This window comes from Mercenaria mercenaria, chromosome 17 (assembly GCF_021730395.1).
Source record: "Mercenaria mercenaria strain notata chromosome 17, MADL_Memer_1, whole genome shotgun sequence".
Taxonomy (NCBI): Eukaryota; Metazoa; Mollusca; class Bivalvia; order Venerida; family Veneridae; genus Mercenaria; species Mercenaria mercenaria.
Window position 1 is genome coordinate 59986946 of NC_069377.1, and position 22234 is coordinate 60009179.

General features: G+C 33.2%; 1 protein-coding gene across 26 annotated transcripts in view; it reads left to right on the forward strand.

Annotated features, from left to right (window-relative positions):
• Window positions 1–22234, forward strand: part of LOC123537522 (twitchin-like) — a 204523-nt gene that overhangs the window by 83672 nt on the left and 98617 nt on the right. For 12 of the 26 annotated variants that reach the window (XM_053528307.1, XM_053528317.1, XM_053528316.1 and 9 more), the window contains 7 exons: window positions 1414–1436; window positions 2557–2610; window positions 10891–11005; window positions 11802–12044; window positions 12505–12550; window positions 15361–15419; window positions 20653–20667. In XM_053528307.1, coding sequence (XP_053384282.1) covers window positions 1414–1436; window positions 2557–2610; window positions 10891–11005; window positions 11802–12044; window positions 12505–12550; window positions 15361–15419; window positions 20653–20667 — 555 coding nt within the window. Of the gene's footprint in view, window positions 1–1321; window positions 1345–1413; window positions 1437–2556; window positions 2611–6760; window positions 6809–10890; window positions 11006–11801; window positions 12045–12504; window positions 12551–15360; window positions 15420–20652; window positions 20668–22234 lie in introns of all 26 variants that reach the window. The other 14 variants (XM_053528310.1, XM_053528322.1, XM_053528330.1 and 11 more) reach the window with 5 other exon arrangements.

Genomic DNA, 22234 nt, shown 5'->3' on the forward strand with positions numbered 1-22234 from the left:
CCATGATGCATTATATTTAAGCTATTGGTTGGAGGAAGCATGTTGTTAGAACTATTTCCGAGATATTTCTCCATCCCATAATGCATTTTTTAATCATTTTTTCGTGGCAACATGAAAGGGAATTAATTCATTCTTCATCATGACATTTTTCAGAAATATGTGCTGTGTGAGTAAGGGGAAGAACTCTAGAAAAGATTCTACAAAATCTGATTGAAAGAGTCTTCTCCCTTGCAGTACTGGATTTTTTTTTTGGCATGAGAAGTGCATGGTTACCATTGCAGTTTATTGTTGAAAAAATCATATTTCATGATGGAAGATGCCAGAAAAATGTTCAAATGACTTGCAAGGTTTAATTGTGAGGCCATTGTAATAGAGTTACAAGATTATCACTGGAATATTTAGGGAAATACTCAATAAAAAAACGCATGTACGCTTATAAGCTTTAAGCCAAATAAAATGACAAACAGCAGGTTTGATAATCTTGGAATTTATTACATAACTGGCTTTCACAAAATATTGTGGAATATATTCTTAAATTCATGACATTACATGTATTTATAATTTTTACATTCCTATTTTAGGTTCTAAATCCTTTTAAAGATATGTTATGCCCAAATTTTGTAATTTTGAAAACATTTACAATTATTACGCAATATTCTGTGTAAAAATTAAATAAACATGGTTGTGTATAGAGATGGCATAGTTTGTTAGGTTGAAAATACAACACACTAACAAATGTGTATGTAAATGCACGCTGTTTAAAAACTGGAAGTGGTGTTAAACAAATGACTCTTACTACATATGGCATTTAATAGTGAGTGTAGCATTACATATTAAGTCACTTCATAAATTATAGCCAATTTAAATATGTTTTCAAAGAAATTTTCAAGATTTAAATCAGTGTTAAATGATGAAATATTTTAGTGATAGATAAGCATTGTGCATCCTTAATTAAAACACAAAAACTTTAAATTACAGAGGACCCTTTGTATAGAGAATTGCTTATTTATTGAGGTCTTATTTTCTAGACTTCAAAATATTACCAACTTCTTTAAATTCCTAAGAGATAAGTTCAAGTTATATTAACCAAAATAGTCTTAACAAATGTTTTGAATATTTATTGGTTCTTGTGCATTTCTGCTTTCTGATGATACTTGAGTTTATATTTGTGTTAGTTTTATTTTACTTTGATAGTTTTAAAACATTTTTGGCTCTTTTTCCTTTATAATTTCTTTCTAAATCTGAACAGTGTCTACAGATGTTTCTATACTTTTATTAATTTTGCTTTGTTTTCTTCTTTTTTTCCATGGTAACATAACAGAAACATTGAAAGATCTTACAGAGGTATGTAAAATTTTTGTATTTATAAATATTTTCCAAACATTCCTAATTCTGTTTTCTTTTTACAAACAGAAAGCTTGTCCGAGCTTGGAGAGGTATGTAACGGTTATGTTGGTTTGAATATATATTCATTTCTTTGGTATATATTTTAGGAATTTTCTTCTGAAGTGTCCCTGGATTTTAAATTTAGAGTAGAGCAATTCTTATGTTTTGCAATCTCGCTTTTTTCACCCCCACCCACTTGTTGCTGTCATGCCGGCAGTGTTGTCAGTCGGCGATTTTTGCATTACTTGCCGCTTTTAAAATCACAATTAATTGTTGCTGCTAGCTATCTTTAACATGTCGTTAAAAAGCACTGCATTAATGCATATATTGAATACAAGGAATAGTGCCGCTAAAACTGCCGTTAAAGCGTGTTGCACAGTTCGGGCGATGGCTGGCGTCAAAGATCAGATGTCAACAGACCAATTAACATCTTATATAATTTACCCTGTTAGGTTAGATCTGTATCATTATAGGGATTCTGTTTTTAGTTACCTTATTCAGCTATATGTATGTATGTTTTCTGTTTTACCCATATATGCTTATACAATTTTTACACAGTGTTATATGTCTTTCTGTTTTTTAAGTCAGCATTTAATGAACAACTATAAGTTAATTCAGACTTGTATCCTTTACTCAAACCCATTATACTGGGGTAGACTCTTAAGTTAGTAAATGAGTATTCAGTTTTGTAAACTTAAAAATTGGAAAACTTGTAAATTTTGTTAAAAATACAGAAAAATTTAAAGAAAATTGTATTTCATATTTCAGTATATGATTAAAGTAGGCAGTTAATAAATGAATTCAAGAAATACTTAAAATTTATATAAAAATGGATATTACGGTATTTAGCCAGTAAGAACTCAGAAAAATGTCCCTGCACTGACTATGCTAGTGTGACACAGAAAAAAGTAAATGACAAAATAGTTACTTGCTGCATTTTCACCTATTACACTGATTAAATTTATCAAATACCTAGATACTCATTAAGAAGAAATTTGAAAAAAAGCATCTTAGTTGATAAACAAGATCTCAGCATTTGGTTTTTGACTTAGATTTTGCTTTATAGTTTTTTAAGAGTTTCAGATCTTGGTGAAAAGCAGTTTGAAAAATATTGAAAAAAAGGTTATAATTTCTACATTTTGACATAAGAAATGTCGTTCAATTTTGCAGGCACCAAAGACAAATGATGAAAGTGATGATGATGATTATATTTATTATGATGAGGTTGGAATATTAGTCCGAACCTACAAGGAAGGATCAGGATTTCCTTTGTTCTCTTGTTTCCTTCTTTTTTTTTAATGTAATATTTTTTTTTTTTATTAACGGTAGTTTTCAGAACACGAAATCAGCTTCTCTTAAAATATAAATGTTTTCTGTTGCTTTTTATGCCCCCGAAGGGAGGCATATAGTTTTTGAACCGTCTGTCGGTCTGTCTGTCCGCAATTTTCGTGTCCGGTCCATATCTTTGTCAACCATGGATGGATTTTCAAATAACTTGGCATGAATGTGTACCACAGTAAGAAGACATGTCGCGCGCAAGACCCAGGTCCGTAGCTCAAAGATCAAGGTCACACTTAGACGTTAAAGGTCATTTTTCATGATAGTGCATTGATGGGCGTGTCCGGTCCGTATCTTTGTCATCCATGGATGGATTTTCAAGTAACTACGCATAAATGTGTGGCACAGTAAGACGACGTGTCACGCGCAAGACCCAAGTCTGTAGCTCAAAGGTCAAGGTCACACTTAGACGTTAAAGGTCACATTTCATGATAGTGCATTTATGGGCGTGTCCGGTCCATATCTTTGTCATTCATGCATGGATTTTAAAATTATTGGGCATGAATGTGTACCACAGTAAGACGACGTGTCGCGCGCAAGACCCAGGTCTGTAACTCAAAAGTCAAGGTCACACTTAGACGTTAAAGGTCATATTTCATGATAGTGCAATGATGGGCATGTCCGGTCCATATCTTTGTCATTCATGCATGGATTTTAAAATAACTACGCATGAATGTAAGGCACAGTAAGACAACATGTCGGGCACAAGACCCAGGTCTGTAGGTCAAAGGTCCTAAACTCCAACATCGGCCATAACTATTCATTCAAAGTGCCATTGGGGGCATGTGTCATCCTATGGAGACAGCTCTTGTTTTTGTAAGTATTGTAACTGCTGCAATCCACAGCTTCTTGTATTGGTGAATAATATAGTTTAAATTGACATTTACATGATTATGCTTTGTAAAAGAAACAAACTGTATGAACAGGCAATTAGGCCTATATAAAACATTTCAGTTGTTGAGAAATCACATAAAACAGCTCTTGTTTGCTTATACCGTTATTCAAGGTAATCTGTTTCATTCTGAAGTCCCATAAAGCTTTTAATTTTATGTTAAAAACAGGTAAAAAAGCCTACAAATACAGAATATGTATAATTACATGGTTAGAAAACCACTACTGTCAGTATGGCACATGTACTTATATTGCCAGAGCCATAAAGGGAGGTAATAAAAACAATAGATTTAATAATACGTTCCGTTATCTCAATGAAGTATTCAAACCTTTGAATATATGTGAGAAAACAGTTATCAAAAGTAAGATTTAACAAGAACTCACTATATTTTATGTTCATCACCAAAAATGTATCAGCCACATTATATACATAGTCATTATGACTCTTTAAGGTACTGAAGTTTTTCAAGTGGCTTTGTTTTATACTAGAAGGTGCAAAGTCAGGCATACCGTAATCAGAATTGGGTTTGGACCCTGCATCTGACACGTTTTAACTACCAGAGACTACTGGTCCAGTTTTTTTCTAACTCTTTGTGATTTAATTTCAGTCACATACACATAAAAAAAATCTAACAGGAAGAAAAAAGAGACAGTCAAATCCTGGTCCTTTCTGAACTAGAAATGCATTGGAAGAATATTTTAAATGTACTGAAATGAGTTTGATTATAACAGTAGCGTGCAGATATTTTGAATTTTATGTTGTAAATAAAATTGCATCAGACTGTCTAAAGTAAGAATAGACAGTTGCCATTTGTATTTATACAATATTCCTGTCTCCTTTTTTGAAGAGTAAGTTTGAAAATTATGATTTTCTGATTGGAGTATTGCTTGCTTAGGTCATTATACGAAATAGCGCTGCGATTTCAAGGTTGCAAGCTTGCAGCATAGCGTGTTTTTAAGCATTTGCGCATAATTATATGTTCTAGTTGTGTTATCAGTCATGTTACACATGTATGCCTGCATTTTCTTGCGTTTTATGAGCAAGACAAGGTCGCCATTCTGCATAAATTTGTTCTAGTCAGAGATTAATATTTAGATTACATGCTAACAAAATATTCTTTTATTATGAAGTCTGAAAGTTTTATTTGAAATTTATTTTAAATGTTCAAGACAGTCTCCTAATGAAATCCATACATGTGATTCACTGTGTGTAATTAAATCTCTTGTATAAATGTACCTTTGTTTGTTAGTGACATTGTTCCAATTGCCGTTTTTTCCCTATTATTTCATTTGGCTAGATACAGTGAATAGATGTTTTACATTTGTTTTTGTTTTTATTTTTTTTTTATATGAAATTAGTTTTTATTTGTAGTAGTAGACAGTATAAGGTATATGGACACCTTTTGTTGGTATTTTAGTTCAATTCTGAGAGAAGTGAAACTAATTTGCATCAAAAAACCTTAGGGCAAACAAAAATCAAATATTGATAAAAAATTAAATATTGTAAACTATTTTTAAAGGTAGTGGACCTGTACATGTGTAATGACAATCAGCATTTTCCTATCGGTTACGTATTTCAAGATTCTCCGTTTGTAATGAAAAAGTAATTTTATGGCAGATTGATGAATAAATAGCATGTGAAGAAAGCATATTCGTAAATTGGAAATTTTTGTTTACTCTCTCCTTCTGTTGAGAGTAAATCAATTATTCTCTAAACTCTCATTACTGGATAAAAGACAACAAACACAAACCATTTAGGAACGAGAATCATATTTGGCAGTATATATCTATACAAATAAATTTCACTGAGCGGGACATCGAGCCCAGACCTCTCCTCTTCTCTTGCTTGACTGTCTGTATTGACTTGTATGGTCTGTATTGGTCTGTATCTTATCCGATGGATAAATCTGAAAAGCTAAAAGGACTTGAATAACTATGTTCGATTATACATTTAATCAAGTGTTGCGTACAATATTTCTGTCAATCCGCTAGGACAAGGGATCTACAAAAAAGACTATATTTAAATGGAGTTCACTCCAAACATATTTATAAACTGTGAATCGCGCTCTATTCAGAGTACTCCCTTGATTTGAGAAAACCTAAAGAAAAGTAAGCTATTATCATATATAAAACATTATACACATTCATACAAACATCTTCCTTAAAAAATATATATTAAAATACTGTCCCATTTTCTTCGACTGCGTATAGATATCTACTTAAAATTATTTCACAATTGAAATTTAAAGTTTAAAAACCGATTCCAGGGAGGGAAGGGTGGGCATGAGAAATAAATGTGTACTGCCAAATAGTCTTCTCTAGATGGTGAAAAACAAGTTACACTCGGTATATATACCCCACTACACAAACGCATGAAATACACGAGCAAATTACTGAACTAAAACCAATACCGTAAACCCAGTCATTTTCGTAACGAGAATAATTTTATGTTGTTATGGGTCCACTACCTCAGAGGGTCGCTGTTTTAGGAGACTAGAATACATTTGTTGTACAGACGACTTATTGCTCAGGAGAAGTTCATTTGTTAAGATTTTTTTCTAAGGCCGTTATAAATGAACTGCTAGGTTATCATCTTAATTTTTCTTGAAATTGAGGAGTGGGAGGGGGGAACTGATAGCAACCTTTGTGAAAAAAAGCAAAAAACAATTAACTATTATTACCGTTAGTTAAATATAAAAAGAATGATGATAAAATGATAAAAGTACTTTAGAATTATTGATGAAAGAATAATTAATTTCTCTGAAAAACTTCTAGATAACAAAATAATTATATATATATTTTTGAAAATAAAAAGAGTTGGGTGGCATGAAATAAATGGGAACAGGATGAAAATTGAGCAACTGATTTATCATGGCCAAATGGGAATGACAGTATGTGCCTTCATTGGGAGGTGTTCTCAGTTCTGAGGTGTCGTTAAAAGGAAAATGGACTGTATCCCGGCAGCAATTTATTGAAGAACAAGGTGTCCAAATATCTTTTTGTTTCAGTTTTTTACATATTTTTCAGTAGAGTAGTTGTTTTTATTTCGATTTTAAGCTTGATTTGATTTTTTTATCAAGACATGTGTTTTATGATTATTATTTTTGATTTTGTGATATGTGACTGTGTCTGTATGTTTATCTAGGAGGATGAATTAATTAAGAAAACTGTGTTGGAGGTATCAGAAAAAAAGGTATCTTGTTGTTTTTCCTTGAGCCAGAAATCTTGTCAGTCTGCTTGGGTTCCATAACACTTGCTGCCAAATAACAACCTTTCTGTAAGGAGAGGGCCAGGTTTAGGATCAAGTAAATATACTGTGAAATCATTAATATTCATGAGGGACAAAATTTTTGTTGATTTCTTGCATATGTCAGTCAATGTAGTTGAATCCCAACCAGTTGGTTTGAATATGTTAAAAGTTTAAATTCCATAATTTTGTATCACCATAAAATAACATTTTATCTGCCAAAACACAAAATTTTGTCCGCATGAAATAGCACTTTTGGTCAAAACCACAAAATCTCATGCTCACAAAATTAACTTATTTCGCAGTATTAACCCTTACCATGCTAAATTTCTATAATAAGCTTGTCCATCTTTCAGTTCGGACAGTATCATTAACTGTTAAAAGGGGTATATACCAAAAAGATACTGACCTAATGGCAAACTGTGCAGTCTGATCATGATCTGCACTGGTCGCAAAGGCAGAATCAGTAGTGTCCCATATGCTAAGGGTTAAATTTAGTCCAAACTTTCTAGCAAACTTGTTAAAAATATTTTCTTGAAAATATGTATATGGTTCGAGTCAGATAAATCTTTTTAATTGTACATGTTTTAAGGTATTTTAGTGAGATCCTCCAACTACACCTGGCCTGAACCTTAAAACATTTCATTTTTCTTGCCTTTAATATTCCAGTTGAACAGATTGATATTCATAATGTAATTGTTTAAAATGCTTTTTCTCCATGATTTGTTTGATTTAATCAGCATGCAGACAATCGTTACAAAAATGTTTCATCTGTTTTCAGAAATATTTCAGTCTTTAAGGTAGTGGACAGTGATGACAGTCGGCAATTTCTGCTTGATTATGTATTCTCTCTGTGAAGTTTTGACTTTCCCGGCTGGTATGAAAAGCCATATGCTAGTACAAGCTAGATTGTTTGACGAAAAATGACAAAACAGCAGACGAGAATACATAAAAGATCAGAAGTTGTTGATTGCCATGCCTGGTCCACAAACTTAATCCATATACTCAGTATACTTAAGGTGGTGAGGTTATGTTAGTGACTTTTTAGCTTGTCTATTAAAAGAATAGGTAGAGCTATTGGACTCCGGATTTGGTTAAGTTTTTGTATGTATAAAGCTGGTGTATCTCAGTACCCACTAATGGGAATGGATTGAAACTTCAGACAATTGTTCATTGTCATGAGCTGATATACATTGTACAGGTTCCATAACCCTGTTTTGCAATTTTACAAAATTATGCCTCTTTTTCAACTTAAATATTCATTCAATTGGCAAGGCTGTTGAATAGTCGAGTGTTGCTGTCCTCAGACAGCTCTTGTTTTCAAGATTTTTATCTGAAAAATTAGACCACCCTTGTGGGTTTTTTTTTTTTTTTTTTTTTTTTTATTATGTGTGGCTCACACTAGAGAACTGGCTTTTCTAACGCCCGATAGACAAATATTTGTCGATCTGGCATCAGAACAGCCATTTATCCAGTGTGGGACTATCCTATGTGTGTGTTATAAATTTCTTACAAATTCTGCAAGTCATCGGAGTAAGTAAATTTAACTAGTGTTCAGTTTTTAAAAAGGGTCATCAGTGGCTCTTTAAGTAGTTATACTGTGGTTCATCTAAAACCTATCCGGTTAATAAAATCTTATACATGGCAAAGAAAAGTATCTTGAATGCTTATTTTTCCATGGATTTCCAGACTTGAAAATAATAATATGCATTTTTTTTAAATATCTTAATTGTATGATAAAAAAAAGTGTACCAAAAGGAAAGGTAAGGTATGGTTTTTAATAAATTACATGAAGAACAGTATGGTAGGGTGTTAAAGGACTTATTGTTATACATGTTTATCTTTAAAAGCAAGGCTGATTGTTGTTTCGTCCAGTGTTCTGTGACATTCTGCTTCTGCTTTTAATTGTTTGATTAATTAATTAATTTATATATTTATTAAAAAATATATATGTATAATCAGCTTTTTATTAACATATCATTCCATTTCAGAGTTTTCTTCATAAAAGTAATAAAACCATAGTATGTAACAAAACAAGCTTTTTTTTTCCAAAACTGATTTACACTTGAGCAGTTGAGTACAAATGGTTAAAAAGTTATATGCAGCAGGGAGTGGTCATTTTAATATAAGTAACATGTAACATGTCCTAGTATAAGGATAGGATGAAAATTTAACAAAGATTGGGCATTAAACTAATAAATTATCAAGTCTGAAAACAAATCAGAGACAAAAACAAAACAGTTACATAAGTCAGAACCGTTCAACACATTTTATTAGAATTTTCTAGAAATGTTACAAGTACCTAGAACATTGATTTCAAAAAGAAAATAATTTTACAATTAAGGCTTTTACAATTAAAGGTGGTCAATCACATTTGAGGAACATTTTCTGACATTTTTCAGTATTTATATATTCTGTTAGAGATTTATTTAAGGAACAAAAAGACCCATTACATAAAGTTAGATACCTGTTGGAAATGTATGATTTATTACTTCTTAAGAAATTTTGTAATTATCTCCCTTTAATACAAAAGTGTTTAAAAAGTGAATTATTTCTTTTAATTTCAATATAATTTCTAGTTTTACATTTGCATTTGATATATATTGGAATATTACAACTACCTGAAACAAAAGGCAAGTTTTGAAACAAAGTGTAGCTTTGGAATTGATTTATTTTAAATCTATCTGGGTTGCGCAACCAAGATAGACAAAGGGAGGTAATAATAATTTTATAAACTTGCATTTCTAATGAATTTGGCAAAATATGTTCTTGTCAATGCAAATCTTTTACAACTCTAATACAGTAGTGCTTATATTCATAACATTCCTTAGGCAATGTATGTTTATTAAATTTATACTTATGCTAAAATAACGCTATCTTGGTTGGGCAACCAGGATAGGAAAATCATAGTTTAAAAATTCTTCCAGTGAAAATCTGATGTGTATTAAGAACTTGATAAACACAAATAAGTGTAAATTATCAGTTGGTAAAGTTTTAAAAAAATCTGAAAGTTGACCAAAATCTGATTAACCACCTTTAAGGTAGTACTTGTTATAACAGTCGTCAGTTTCTGATTGTTAATGCATTCTCCATAATGAGATTTCGGCATTCTCCGATTGTTATGAAAAATAATTTATTGTTTTGAGGCGAAGGATGCTGAAATCACATCCAGAAGTTAATTGCACAGAAATTGCGGATTGTCATTCCAAGTTCATTACCGTAGTTTCGTTTTAAACTGTCATTATTTTATCCATGTAAGCTTGTTTCTTTTGTTACATTAAGTTTGCAGCAGCTGTTTCATACTGAATTGTTTTGTTTAAGCTGAGTTTAACTTTAGCCTGCTAAATTTGACATGGACTGGTCTGTCATTCAATTTGGGCAGTACCATTTATTATTTGAAGGGGAGTTCTCTTAAAATTTACTGACTGAATAGCGAACAGTGCAGACCATGATCAGCCTGCATGAATGTGCAGACTGATCTTGGTCTGCACTGGTCGCAAATGGAATCACTTGCCCCCAGCAGGCTAAAGTTAACTTAAAACACTTTGTTTAATAAAAATACGTAACAACTTGTATATGTCTAAACAATCAATGCTGGATTTGTCTTGTTTTACAACCTACATGTACTCTTGTTTTGAACCAATAATATACTGGCTATTTAAATTCCTGAAAAAATAGCTACCTTTCTCTCCTTCCTGAAGTATGTCTCAATTTTCGAGCGAAGCTTTCTTTGTATCGTGAATAATTGCTGAATTTTGTTGCAAATATTGTAAACATTCTTCTATGTTTAGTCAAAATTTCATTTTTTTATCTTAATAATTAATAAAACTATACATGCATGATTATGCACTATACATGTATACATTTTTTTCTTTTTCTTGTCAGTTATACCAGTTTCTTTGTTGTTTAATTTTTTTAAAAAAAAAGAGCAAAAAAAAAAGCATGAAAAAGCAAGCATGTAAAACAAGGCCTGAATGTGTGATTGAATAGAATGTGTAGAAAGCATTATTATGTGTATATTTTAACAGCACGGAGAAGGTCGCCGCATATCTGTAGTAAAACACAAGGAACCAGAGAAAGCCAAGATAGAAGGACCGACCCACAAGATCAAAGATAAACCATCAAATCAGAGCATCATTGAAGGTAAACTGTGAAATCATTAATATTCATGGGGGACTAATTTTCGTGGTTGAGTCAATCTGCAAATTTTATCCCAACGGACAAGTAAACTGCCCATTTATTTGATGTTCAAATGTTAAAATTCATGAATACATTTCCCCACGAAATTGATGTTTTGACCAAAACCACGAAATTTCATGCCCACGAAATTAAATGATTTTACAGTCTGTTGTCTTTTTAGTTTTTACTTTTACTAAATAAGAATTTGGGCATCTATGACTTTTTTGTCAAGGTCATAAACTTCAAATGACCTTGTCCTTCACCTCAGTGTCTTTGAGTTTCAATCAGGTAGTCATGTTAGTAAGCCGTCAAGCTGGCTGTCAGAAGGTTGATTGTTCAGTGTGCCCATCTGTGCTTGAAGTAATGGCCATTGGTGCAACTTAGGTCACCACTACCGAAAGCCAAATGCCTTATATTCTGAAGTCATAAAAGTTTTGCAGGGGACTAATTTTCATGAATTTTGTGGTTGAGTCAGACCATGAAATTTACTCTGAACATTATGACAGGCAGTAAACGTTTTCAAATTTGAACCCAATGAAACAAAACAAACTTAAATATTTTGTTGAATTCATATTTTTCATGACCAAGACCACAGCCACAATGGTTACAAGTTTTCCAATACAAAGGGGATAACGGTCTTCAGGATATTTCCAGTTTGGACCAATTTCAGTGTGTTGTAAAGGAAAAGGGGAAAAAAAGAGTAAAATCAGTACTGTCAATTGTAAACAAGAATTCACCAGCTTGTGTTCTTATTTTTCAGGTGATCCACTAAGAATGAAAATTCCCTTGGAGGTACTCCCAGATCTGCCACCACCAGCGATAAAATTCTGGCGTGCCGGGCGTGAGATCCGTGAAGACTCTCGTACAAACTATGGTTTACGTGACAACCAAGCCTTGCTTCAGGTGCAGAAGACAAGGTTCACTGATGAGGCAAAATATTCTCTAACCCTGGAACAGGAAGGCATCGTTGTAGACAAAGTTGTTTGGAGTGTCTTCATCAAAGGTACCTAACTCTTCCTTGTGGTCCTTGTCTATTGATTTAGATATTGCTGCACTAGATTTATGAGGTAAACCTGTGCTAAAGGCCACATCTGAACAGAGGCGACCTAGCTCTAAAGACCACTGATTTTGTTTAATATTTCAACAGTTTCAGTAAATTTTTACCAGAGAATAAAGAATAGACCACCAGTCCTGGTGATAAAAAACATTTTTTGCCCCTCCCCAAATGCGGTCTTTATACTTACTTATTTTAGCTTGATTGAGAAGAAAGCTTCAAGCTTATTTGTACCACTCTTGAGTCTACTTACTGGAAACAATCAGTGGTGGTGTCATATGAGGAGGCGTGATTGTGAAACAATCAGTGGTGCTGAAACTGTGTTGAGCGGCGAATATTGTACCATTAAAATTCTGTGCATACTTTTCTCATGTTGAAAAATATCTGTCATGTTTATTTTCTATTTTAGATCCAAAAGACCAAGCCATGGACTTCAGATCCCTCCTTAAACACAGGTATTTATATCCCTTTTCATTTGAGGCATATACATGTATATCATTTCATCACCTACTTTTATTGAAAACAACCCCTAAAAAACGTTGAAAATCAGTCATGATTTTTTTTCTCAATTTTCGTATGATAGGGCAGCAAGAAGGGAAAGTTTGTTCAAGATTACCAATGATATAATATTAATTTGTTTTCAACCTTAACTGTGAAGTATTTAAGAGAAAGAAATATACCATATTTACCCATCTGTAAGATGATCCTTGTATAAGACGGTCCTGTAATCACTTCAAAATCAGTAGGATTTTGCAGATTCTGTTATAAATATATTAGATCAATGATAATGATTCACTTAAAAGACAACACAACACATTAAAGGTGATTTTTAGAGAGGAAAACCTGTCATAGAGACACATAAATACAGTACTTTAGAGAGCTCTAAGACTTTAAAGCGGGATTTGTATTTTGCAAAGTACAAAATGCTATGGATCTTTTATATGGAGCATAATAAAACACTGACAAAAGCTGAGATTTTCTATTATGACTTAAAACTGCAAGAGATTTATTCTTTCCAGAGCAAAAATTGGAAGCAGGTAAAATTCCTTAGGGCATGAATAAAATATCATATCTATTGTAATTCTAAAATATAAATGTATTGTAATTCTCATCTCTGTTCTAGCCAAACTGAGTTCTTTGATCTAAAGATGTCTATTTCTTGTCTTTACAAAATAAATTGCAGTTTTAGGCAGAAAAGAAGTTGGCAATTTGCTTAGAAACAGACATTTTTTCTTTGTTTAAAATCTCCCCCTTTTCAACATGTATCACATCTGAGAAAACTGTTATATATACCGGTAAACACCATTTCTATTGTAAAATCATAGTGCTTGTAAGGACAATTTGTGAAGTCTTTTTACTGATGCCTAAGTGGTGCATTAGCAGAGAAAAAAATGATCAGAAAATATTTTGATAAAAATTTTCAAGTATAAATAATGATGTGGAAGTCAATACAAACCATTTTGACAATCCATATACCAAATTATATTACATCCCAAAGAGATTGTTATGTCCTTAAAACTAATATGATTTTACAGATTATAATCTAGTTGTCTCATGTATCAAACCAGTTAAGGTTATTGTGACATATTAAGAAGTCTGATGGCATTGATGTTGTACGTTTTTTTGTTAAGCAGTGTAGAATAGAATATTCCCCATTTTTATCAATTTTTGGAAGTTTTTTTTGTTGCACATTTTTATTTCATCACTGTTACTCATCAGTTTTGACTTGAATCAATATAATGTTGTAAAACCTGTCATTGCATCATCAATTTAAAACTATTTTTGGAAGTGTACCAGTATTTGGATATTTCAATTTTGGATAAATGGAGTATATGTTTTGCCAATAAAAACTTTGGGATGGACTGTTTTAGATAGGGATGGGTAGGAATGAGAATATAAAAAATAAGTTTCTATAGTCGAAAGACAATACTCTGTAAATAAGCTAACATATCTAGACATTGGGGGCATATCCGAACACTGGGGCATATCCAAGCATAGGGGCATAATATACATGTCACTTAATTTCTTTGTTTAAGAAATAATATATCTCATTTTGTGATTCGTCATCAAATAAAATCATTGTTTGGAGTTCAGATGCAAAGGATCGAATTATATCAAGAGGGCGCAGCACAGATGTGCAGGCTGATCATAGTCTACACTATTTGCTCTGCTGTCAGTATTCATGGTATTGCCAAAATTGAATGGTGGACCAGTCCATTTCAGAAATTTAGGAGGGTAAAGGTTAACAGAAACAATTGGAGCAGGAGATCTGTATAAACTTCCTCTCCTTTTTGCTATGGTTTATTTGGGCTGTCTTTGTTTACATTTATGAATTACTGTGCAATTTCTGAGAAATCCTATAGATTCCTGGAATATATTGACAGAAATTCGGTAGGAGTTAGATATGTTACCTGTGAAATAGTTCATGTTGAAAGGATATTATCGCTTGTGCCTGGCTTTTTTCTGGGATGGGCAGAATTCTAATATAATATTTCCAAACTGCCAGCTTTCGAATTGAATAAAGAAAATGTAAGTTTTCACTTTGATTTTTATCTTACTGCTATTTTTTTCTCGGTTAAGGTGAAGCATAAGGTTGCATTTTTAAAGGTGATTTTTAAATACAGTACAACTTCTTTAGCAGGAATACTGTTTGGAAGACAAAAAAAAACTTATTTGTAGGAGAGAGGTTCTTGCAATGGAGAGGTTTATTTACTCCGACTTTTATTTAGCAGGAAGGAAAATATCTGCTTCTGTAGAGAGGCGTAAATATTTGTCTTTGTAAGGAGGGGTAAAATATAAGCCATGGTAGAGAGGATTAAAACATCTACTGTTGGAGATGTAAAACGTCTACTGTTGTAGAGAGGTGTAAAATGTCTACTGTTGTAGAGAGATGTAAAACATCTACTGTTGGAGAAAGATGTAAAATGTCTACTGTTGTATAGAGGTGTAAAATGTCTAATGTTGTAGAGAGATGTAAAACATCTAATGTTGTAGAGAGATGTAAAATGTCTGCTGTTGTATAGAGGTGTAAAAGGTCTAATGTTGTAGAGAGATGTAAAATGTCTACTGTTGTATAGAGGTGTAAAATGTCTACTGTTGTGGAGAGGTGTAAAATGTCTACTATTGTAGATGGGTGTAAAATATCTACTGTTAAAGAGAGGTGTAAAATATGTGCCATTGTAGAGAGATGTGTTATATCTATCTTTGTAGAAAGGTGTAAAATTGTCTTTAGACATTACTAACGTTTGCTGTATTTTGTTTGCAGGGAGGGTAAGAAGAAGGGAGGAGAAGAAGAAGATATTGACTGGGGCATGCTGAAACCTGGTATGTTATCTAAGTCAATACTTTGTAGTCTCAACTGTCACTGCCACCACCTCTTGCCTACCAGATTTAATTATATTTGAGTACTAAATTACATTATATTTAGATTTGAAAAATTAACGAAGCGATTTTATCAAATATCATAAAATCATTTATAATGTGGCTGGTTGTGACTACAGAGATTTTAAACTTTTTTGAAAGAAAAAAAAAAGACTAAAAGTTTTAGAAATGTCAAATTGGCAAAAATATTTAAATTTTACAATTTGATTCTGCAGAATATTAAAAAGATCTCAGGAAATCAGATCTTATCTTTCTTTTATCATGATTTGTGTATTTATGTATTTCTATTCTGTATTTTGCGATTAACATTTTGAAATACTGCGTAAAATGCCAGCTGCCGATTGCCAGTGTAAAGCAGCATGCTGCAGAAATTGCAGAACAAATTTCAAGGATAAGTTATGAAATACTCTGCTATAGGACTAACCTTTTTATACCCCTGTCTTATTTATGTGCCAACAGGAATTTTTCTCTTCTTGATGTAAGCTAAAAGCTGATAAGAGTCATGATGGCAACTTTTCATCAAGTCCAGCTTCTTATTTGAATTATGTAACGCATTTAGTAACTTGAATTGCTGCAAATATTAGTTACACAGGTTCAAAGGATAGAAAAAGTTGAATTAAAACATGTGAAGAAAGAAAAAACAGGTACGTAAGCTCAGCCCGCCCAAGCCCTGCTGTATGCACCACAATCAGCAATTTTCACTTTATATCATTTTGTCATATCAATTCTGTTGAACATCCTATCACATCAGTTTGTCACTGAGCATTGTAACTTATTAACAGGGATCGAATTTAACTTTTTTTCCCACAAGCAATTTTTTGCTAGTGCCATTTTTTTCCACTAGCAGAAAAATGCAATTATTTAAAGGCTGTTTTACGTGCTAAATTTATTAAGTTGTTTTGTTGTTGTTTGGTTTCACATAAAAGTTTAATGTTCAGCTCCGTTTCCAACTTTTTCACGGCTCGAACAGGCCTGGGAAGTACGAACCAAAGTACTCGATGATTCTTTGGACTTTTGGCTGGACTCTGAAGTTTTAAGTTCTTCCAGGTAACTGCCCGTGGTATCGCTAGCATTTTAGGTCTCCGTGGGTCTTTTTCGCCCAAAGAAACTTGTAATTTTCCTCTCCATTTTCGCAGTTGCGAATCACTGACCAAAACGAAAACAAATATCGTCTAGATGCTTACTTAGATATCCGATAATTACATTTGTATACTGCGATAAGTGTCTACAAGTGGTCATGTGAATATCAGTAAAATAACTATCCCAATGGAGCTTTTAAAGAGCAAAGGACAGTTTGAGCGAATTCATCGATTTTCAAATGTGATCGCAAAAATATTCGAGTGCTATGATTTCCTACTCTCATTTTTGATTCTTACTCGAATTTCGCGAGTTAGCAACCGCTAAATTCGATCCCTGATTAAGTCTAGGTTTTCTGGGTAAGTGATGTTATAATGTCACTTGTCTTGTCACATACAGAACTACTCATGTTCAATCTTTGATCCTTCGGTCTGAAAAGTTCTTTAGAAAAAAAATCAGCAACATTAAACATGAGAAGGCTTAATTGATAATATCCTTTTAATGAAATTATTCTGCAATTGAGCCGTGCCATGAGAAAACCAACATAGTGGGTTTGCGACCAGCATGGATCCAGACCAGCCTGCGCATCCGCGCAGTCTGGTCAGGATCCATGCTGTTCGCTTTTAAAGCTTACTACAATTAGAGAAACCTTTAGCGAACAGCATGGATCCTGACCAGACTGCGCGGATGCGCAGGCTGGTCTGGATCCATGCTGGTCGCAAACCCATTATGTTGATTTTCTCATGGCATGGCTCAATTGTATAATAGCAAATGGTGGCATAGAATGAGTGGAACAAAGGGAAATAACCCTTCTAAACCATATAATTCTATGTAAATCAGTCACATATTTTCAACAAAATCTGGCTTTAAGTTCAAAGGTCAAAGAATACAGATTTCTTTTTAATTAACATAGTCTATTCTAATCATTAATAGATTTTGAAATAACTTTGTACAAATAATGAAAAAGGATTTTTTTAAATTTAAGGCAAGGTCACTTGTACAAGCAATGTGCTGCACCATGTGATTTATGTTTCAAGTCAGTTGATATTTGTTATTTTGATTATCTTTTTTTCAAAAATAGAAGAAACACACTGGTGTGTTCTGTGTTTCAGATACATCTTTGAAGAATGATATAAATGTTAATGATATTTATGGATGGTACATTGAACAAAATTGTTATAAAATGATAATAAAGGGTAGAATGAGTTCTTGCTTGTTGTCAAATTGATGTGAGGGACATAATGTCTGGTCTGGTTCCACACAAATTCTTCCTAGTAGATTTAATTTAAGATTGTTTTCTCTTGTGGAAAGTATTGGAACAAATTCACAGCTCTTTCAACTCTGCTGTTCATTTTGGCAGTACTAAAAACAAATTTTAGCTTCCTACTTGGCATAAAAGATACAATATACCACCTTATAAATGATCCAGGGACATTGCGATTTGCATAAGGTGTGCCCAACTGCTTTTTCGTGGAAAAACTTTAGATAACGCACACACTTCCGCAGTTGGGCCAAGTAATTGAGAAAAGACCTGAGAACTGATGGCAGACACTTTATGTGGAGGAAAGCACTCTCTTTTCTGCCTGTGATGCTCTTAATTAATAAAATAAGGAAAATCTAGGCAAAACATTACATTAATCCAGATGTTTTCTCCATGTGTACGGTTTTGAAAATTCATTTGGGTTGGCCACCCTGTGATTTAAAGCATTTAAAAAACCAGACCAGACATACACAATCCTCCTCAACACAGTTTCTTCACACAGTCTTTCTTGTTTCCAAAACATCTCTTTTGTTTAAGGAATTATTACTCACTTTTTAGTTTAAAAGTGTTTTTTTAAAACATCCACAATTTTAACTCATCAGAAAATCAACATAATATGAATATAAGTGTATGTTTAATAGCTTCAATTGATGTTGTAAAGTAATATGAGCCGTGCCATGAGAAAACCAACATAGTGGGTGTGCGACCAGCATGGATCCAGACCAGCCTGCGCATCCGCGCAGTCTGGTCAGGATCCATGCTGTTCGCTTTTAAAGCCTATTGGAATTGGAGAAACTGTTAGCGAACAGCATGGATCCTGACCAGACTGCGCGGATGCGCAGGCTGGTCTGGATCCATGCTGGTCGCACACCCACTATGTTGGTTTTCCCATGGCATGGCTCATATATCTAATTCATCAAAGTTCAACTTGTTGGTACGTTGCTCCTAATATTTGTTAAACATTTAATGCTTTTTGCCAACAATGGGATAACAAGCACATTCAGAAAGTTAAACTTACAAAACTTAACATAATATAATAATATTTCTAGTTCAGTGTTGTAAATAACACAACCATACTGTATAAAAATAACATGACCATACCCTATAAAAATATTTATAATGATGGTAACATCTTAGGATACCTCTGGGCACCAACATCAAATCCCCGCTATTGGATGTACGCACATATTGAGTGTACTATATACTGACTAAAAGGTTAGGGTTAGTTTAACATAGGTTTAATAGTGTATATTCAATGCGTGCGTACATTCAATGCGGGAGATTTAATGCCAACCTACCTCTGGGTGTTATATTCTGCTGCTCCGATGATGACATGTGGAGCAGCAGAGTACAATACCTGTGGTATTCAACAGCAGATAGGTAAATAGATAAATAAACAAAGTCACCATACAGTTTCTATTGTTATAATTACAAGAGAGCATTTTTCACTTGAGACTGATATGGTAACTGAAATTCAACTGAACTTGGCTTGTTCAAACTATAGTGGGGACCACACCCTGATGTGTATGGAACAGTGGTTACTAAGTTCCAGATCAACTTTCTTTTCTTGTAAAATAAAGTTAAATAATAGTTATCGATTGCCTACCTGCCTGGTGCCTGGCATTAAAAGATAGGAATCGGAAAGTTATGCTGTTCGGTGTATGTACTGGTGTCTCATAAGCCAAATTGGCTGGCCCTTTCAGTAGGGATGACACTATAATAAACAAACACTTTACTTTACTTTTTGTATGAATTGGTTTCACACCAGTTAACCAGTAGCCATGTGATAAAATATTATATTGACCTTTTAAAAAATCTTATGTGTTTTGCAAAGTTAAAAAAATAAAACATTTAATGTCTTGTCTGAAAGTTAATTTTATTGATGTGACTTGCCCTGTTTCGCTGTGGGGAATTACATGTTCAAAATAGTCTCGAATTCAATATAAATTTGGTTTAGAGATTATTTTGATCATGTGACCCCTACATGTTTGTTTTATACACCTTCCTTTTCCCCACTTGACATATGTTGCTGCCATGCTTTATGCACGCATTATTGGTCCAGGTTAAAAGTAGCATTGTTTTCATGTTCTAAAGGAAAGTTCTTGTTTTGTTCCTTGTTTTCATGTCCTAAAGAAAAGTTCCATTGTTGTTCCTTTTCATACCCTCAAATTGTCTTGTTTCTCCCTCAAAATTTTACACCAAATTTTCTCCTTCAATTTCCCTTGACTTTGTTACCCTTTCACGCATTTGAAAATTATTTCAAAAACCATTCAAGAATGACAATGACGTGTAGATTTTGATGTTAAGCAGTTAATTTTAAACAGCTAGTCCAGGTTCGTAAATAAAAAATATGAAGCTCATAAATAAAAATTATACATAACCAAAATATACTGAAAAAAGTGAAAAATATGTTTTCTACAACTAATGCAAAGATTTCGTACACTCTCTAACTACCTTGGTAAAAACTACATTAGAGCCTAAAAAGTTGTTCGGGGGAAAAAAATAGTGTAACGAACTAGTGAAAAACTCATGATTACTGGCATTGATGATATGGAGAAATTGAGCAGGCATGTAGTTAGATTCATCACTGGAACAGCATAACATGGCCACGAGGATCAATCCTGATCAGGCTGCGAATTTTTCTAATTCTTGTGACATGTGTCTAGTAGCCGGTACGTCATATGACACTGTAATGATTCCCGACATTGTGGGTTTGTGTGTTGTATAATATCAATTTGCGATAAATCACAACTTCTTTTAGCTCTAATGTGGGTGTAACAAACCTTTTTATTTTGATTTCTGTATTTTTCACACGTTGTTAATTATACTTTGTTTCAGAAGAGCCTGCTCCCAGTACGTCCACCAATGAGTTTATATATCGGCAGTTTGCGTAGCTTTTGTATTACTGTCACAATTAACACACAAGGAAACTTTATTTACATGAACAATTATGTAAATTTTGTCAGAAATGAAAGTAGATTTTGTTCCTCCTTGTCTTAAGGTAGCGGACAGGAGATGACAACCAGTTATTTCCATTTTAGGTTTGCTCCGTATGTGATTTCAGCATTCTCCAGTTGTTATGGAAACCATTGCTTTTATGAACTACATTTATGGCTAAAGAATGCTAAAATCGCATGGAATTTGCCGAAAGTCATTACATGTCAGCTACCTTAAAGGGGATTTTGTCTTTTTCGTTGTAACAAAAAACACCAAAAAAAGCAAAGAGGGACAAACCAAACAGAAAAAGATAAGAATTTATCTAAGTACTCCATGTAAAGTTCCCTTGAAAATGTATTGTAAAGTCGTTTGTAGTGATTATAAATTAACTGGAAGAAATAGCAATTGTAATACAGAAGTTTTTGTACCTGTAATAGTCTTAAACATTTTATACAGATTTGTAATATAATTTATATGGTGTTTACTGCCATCCAGCGTATTGGGCATCTTCTTCTGTAAAAATAAATATTTCTGAAAAATTTTATTTTAGCAGAAGTATTGAAATTTACATTAGGCCTAAAAAAATATTCAATTTGTTTGTTTCCTGTAACATGCCCCCCCCCACCACACACACACAAAAATATCTTATTTACAATGAAAAAAGAGCAACACAAAGCGAAAAGTATAAAACATAACGGAAATATCAATTTTCAAAAACGCCATAAAAACATTGAGGGTCATGGCAAATTTTTAGGTAGATCGGGATACCAAAAACAAACAATTTCTTTTTAGGCCTTATGGAAAAACTACAGTCAAACCTGGTTATAAAGACCACTCTTGGGAAAGACATTGGAAGGTGGTATTTATTCACAGGTTAAAATAAAATGGAAATGTTAAAATAGGGAAGAAAATCAGCAGTCTTAACCTTTAGACCTTTAGCCTGCTTGCGGCAAGTGATTCTGCCTTTGCGACCAGTGCAGACCAAGATCAGCCTGCACAGTCTAATATCATGGTCTGCACTGTTCGCCATTCAGTCAGAATCTTTTTGGTAAACATCCATTTTAACAGTTAATGGTACTGTCCAAATTGAAAGATGGACAAGTTCATTATAGAAATTTAGCAGGGTTAGGGTTAAGAACCAGATGGTCTCTGTTCAGGTCTTTAGCACAGGTTGGACTGAACATTGCAAAGTAGAATTGTCCAGTAATTCTTAGAGCTATATGAAATTGATTAAAATGTTTTAATTGATATTTCTTCCAGTTGGTTTAAGCTATAGCCTTCTGTAATGTTTAGTATTTGTCTTATTATTAAAATGTCCAAAACCAGCAAGCGCTATAGTTAAAACTGCATTCTTATACCATACTACTGTAGATTTAAGAAAGGGTATACTGTGAAATAATTAATATTCATGGGGGACTAATTTTCGTGGCTTTCATAGTTGGGTCAATCCACAAGATTTAATCCCAATGAACAAGTGAAATTC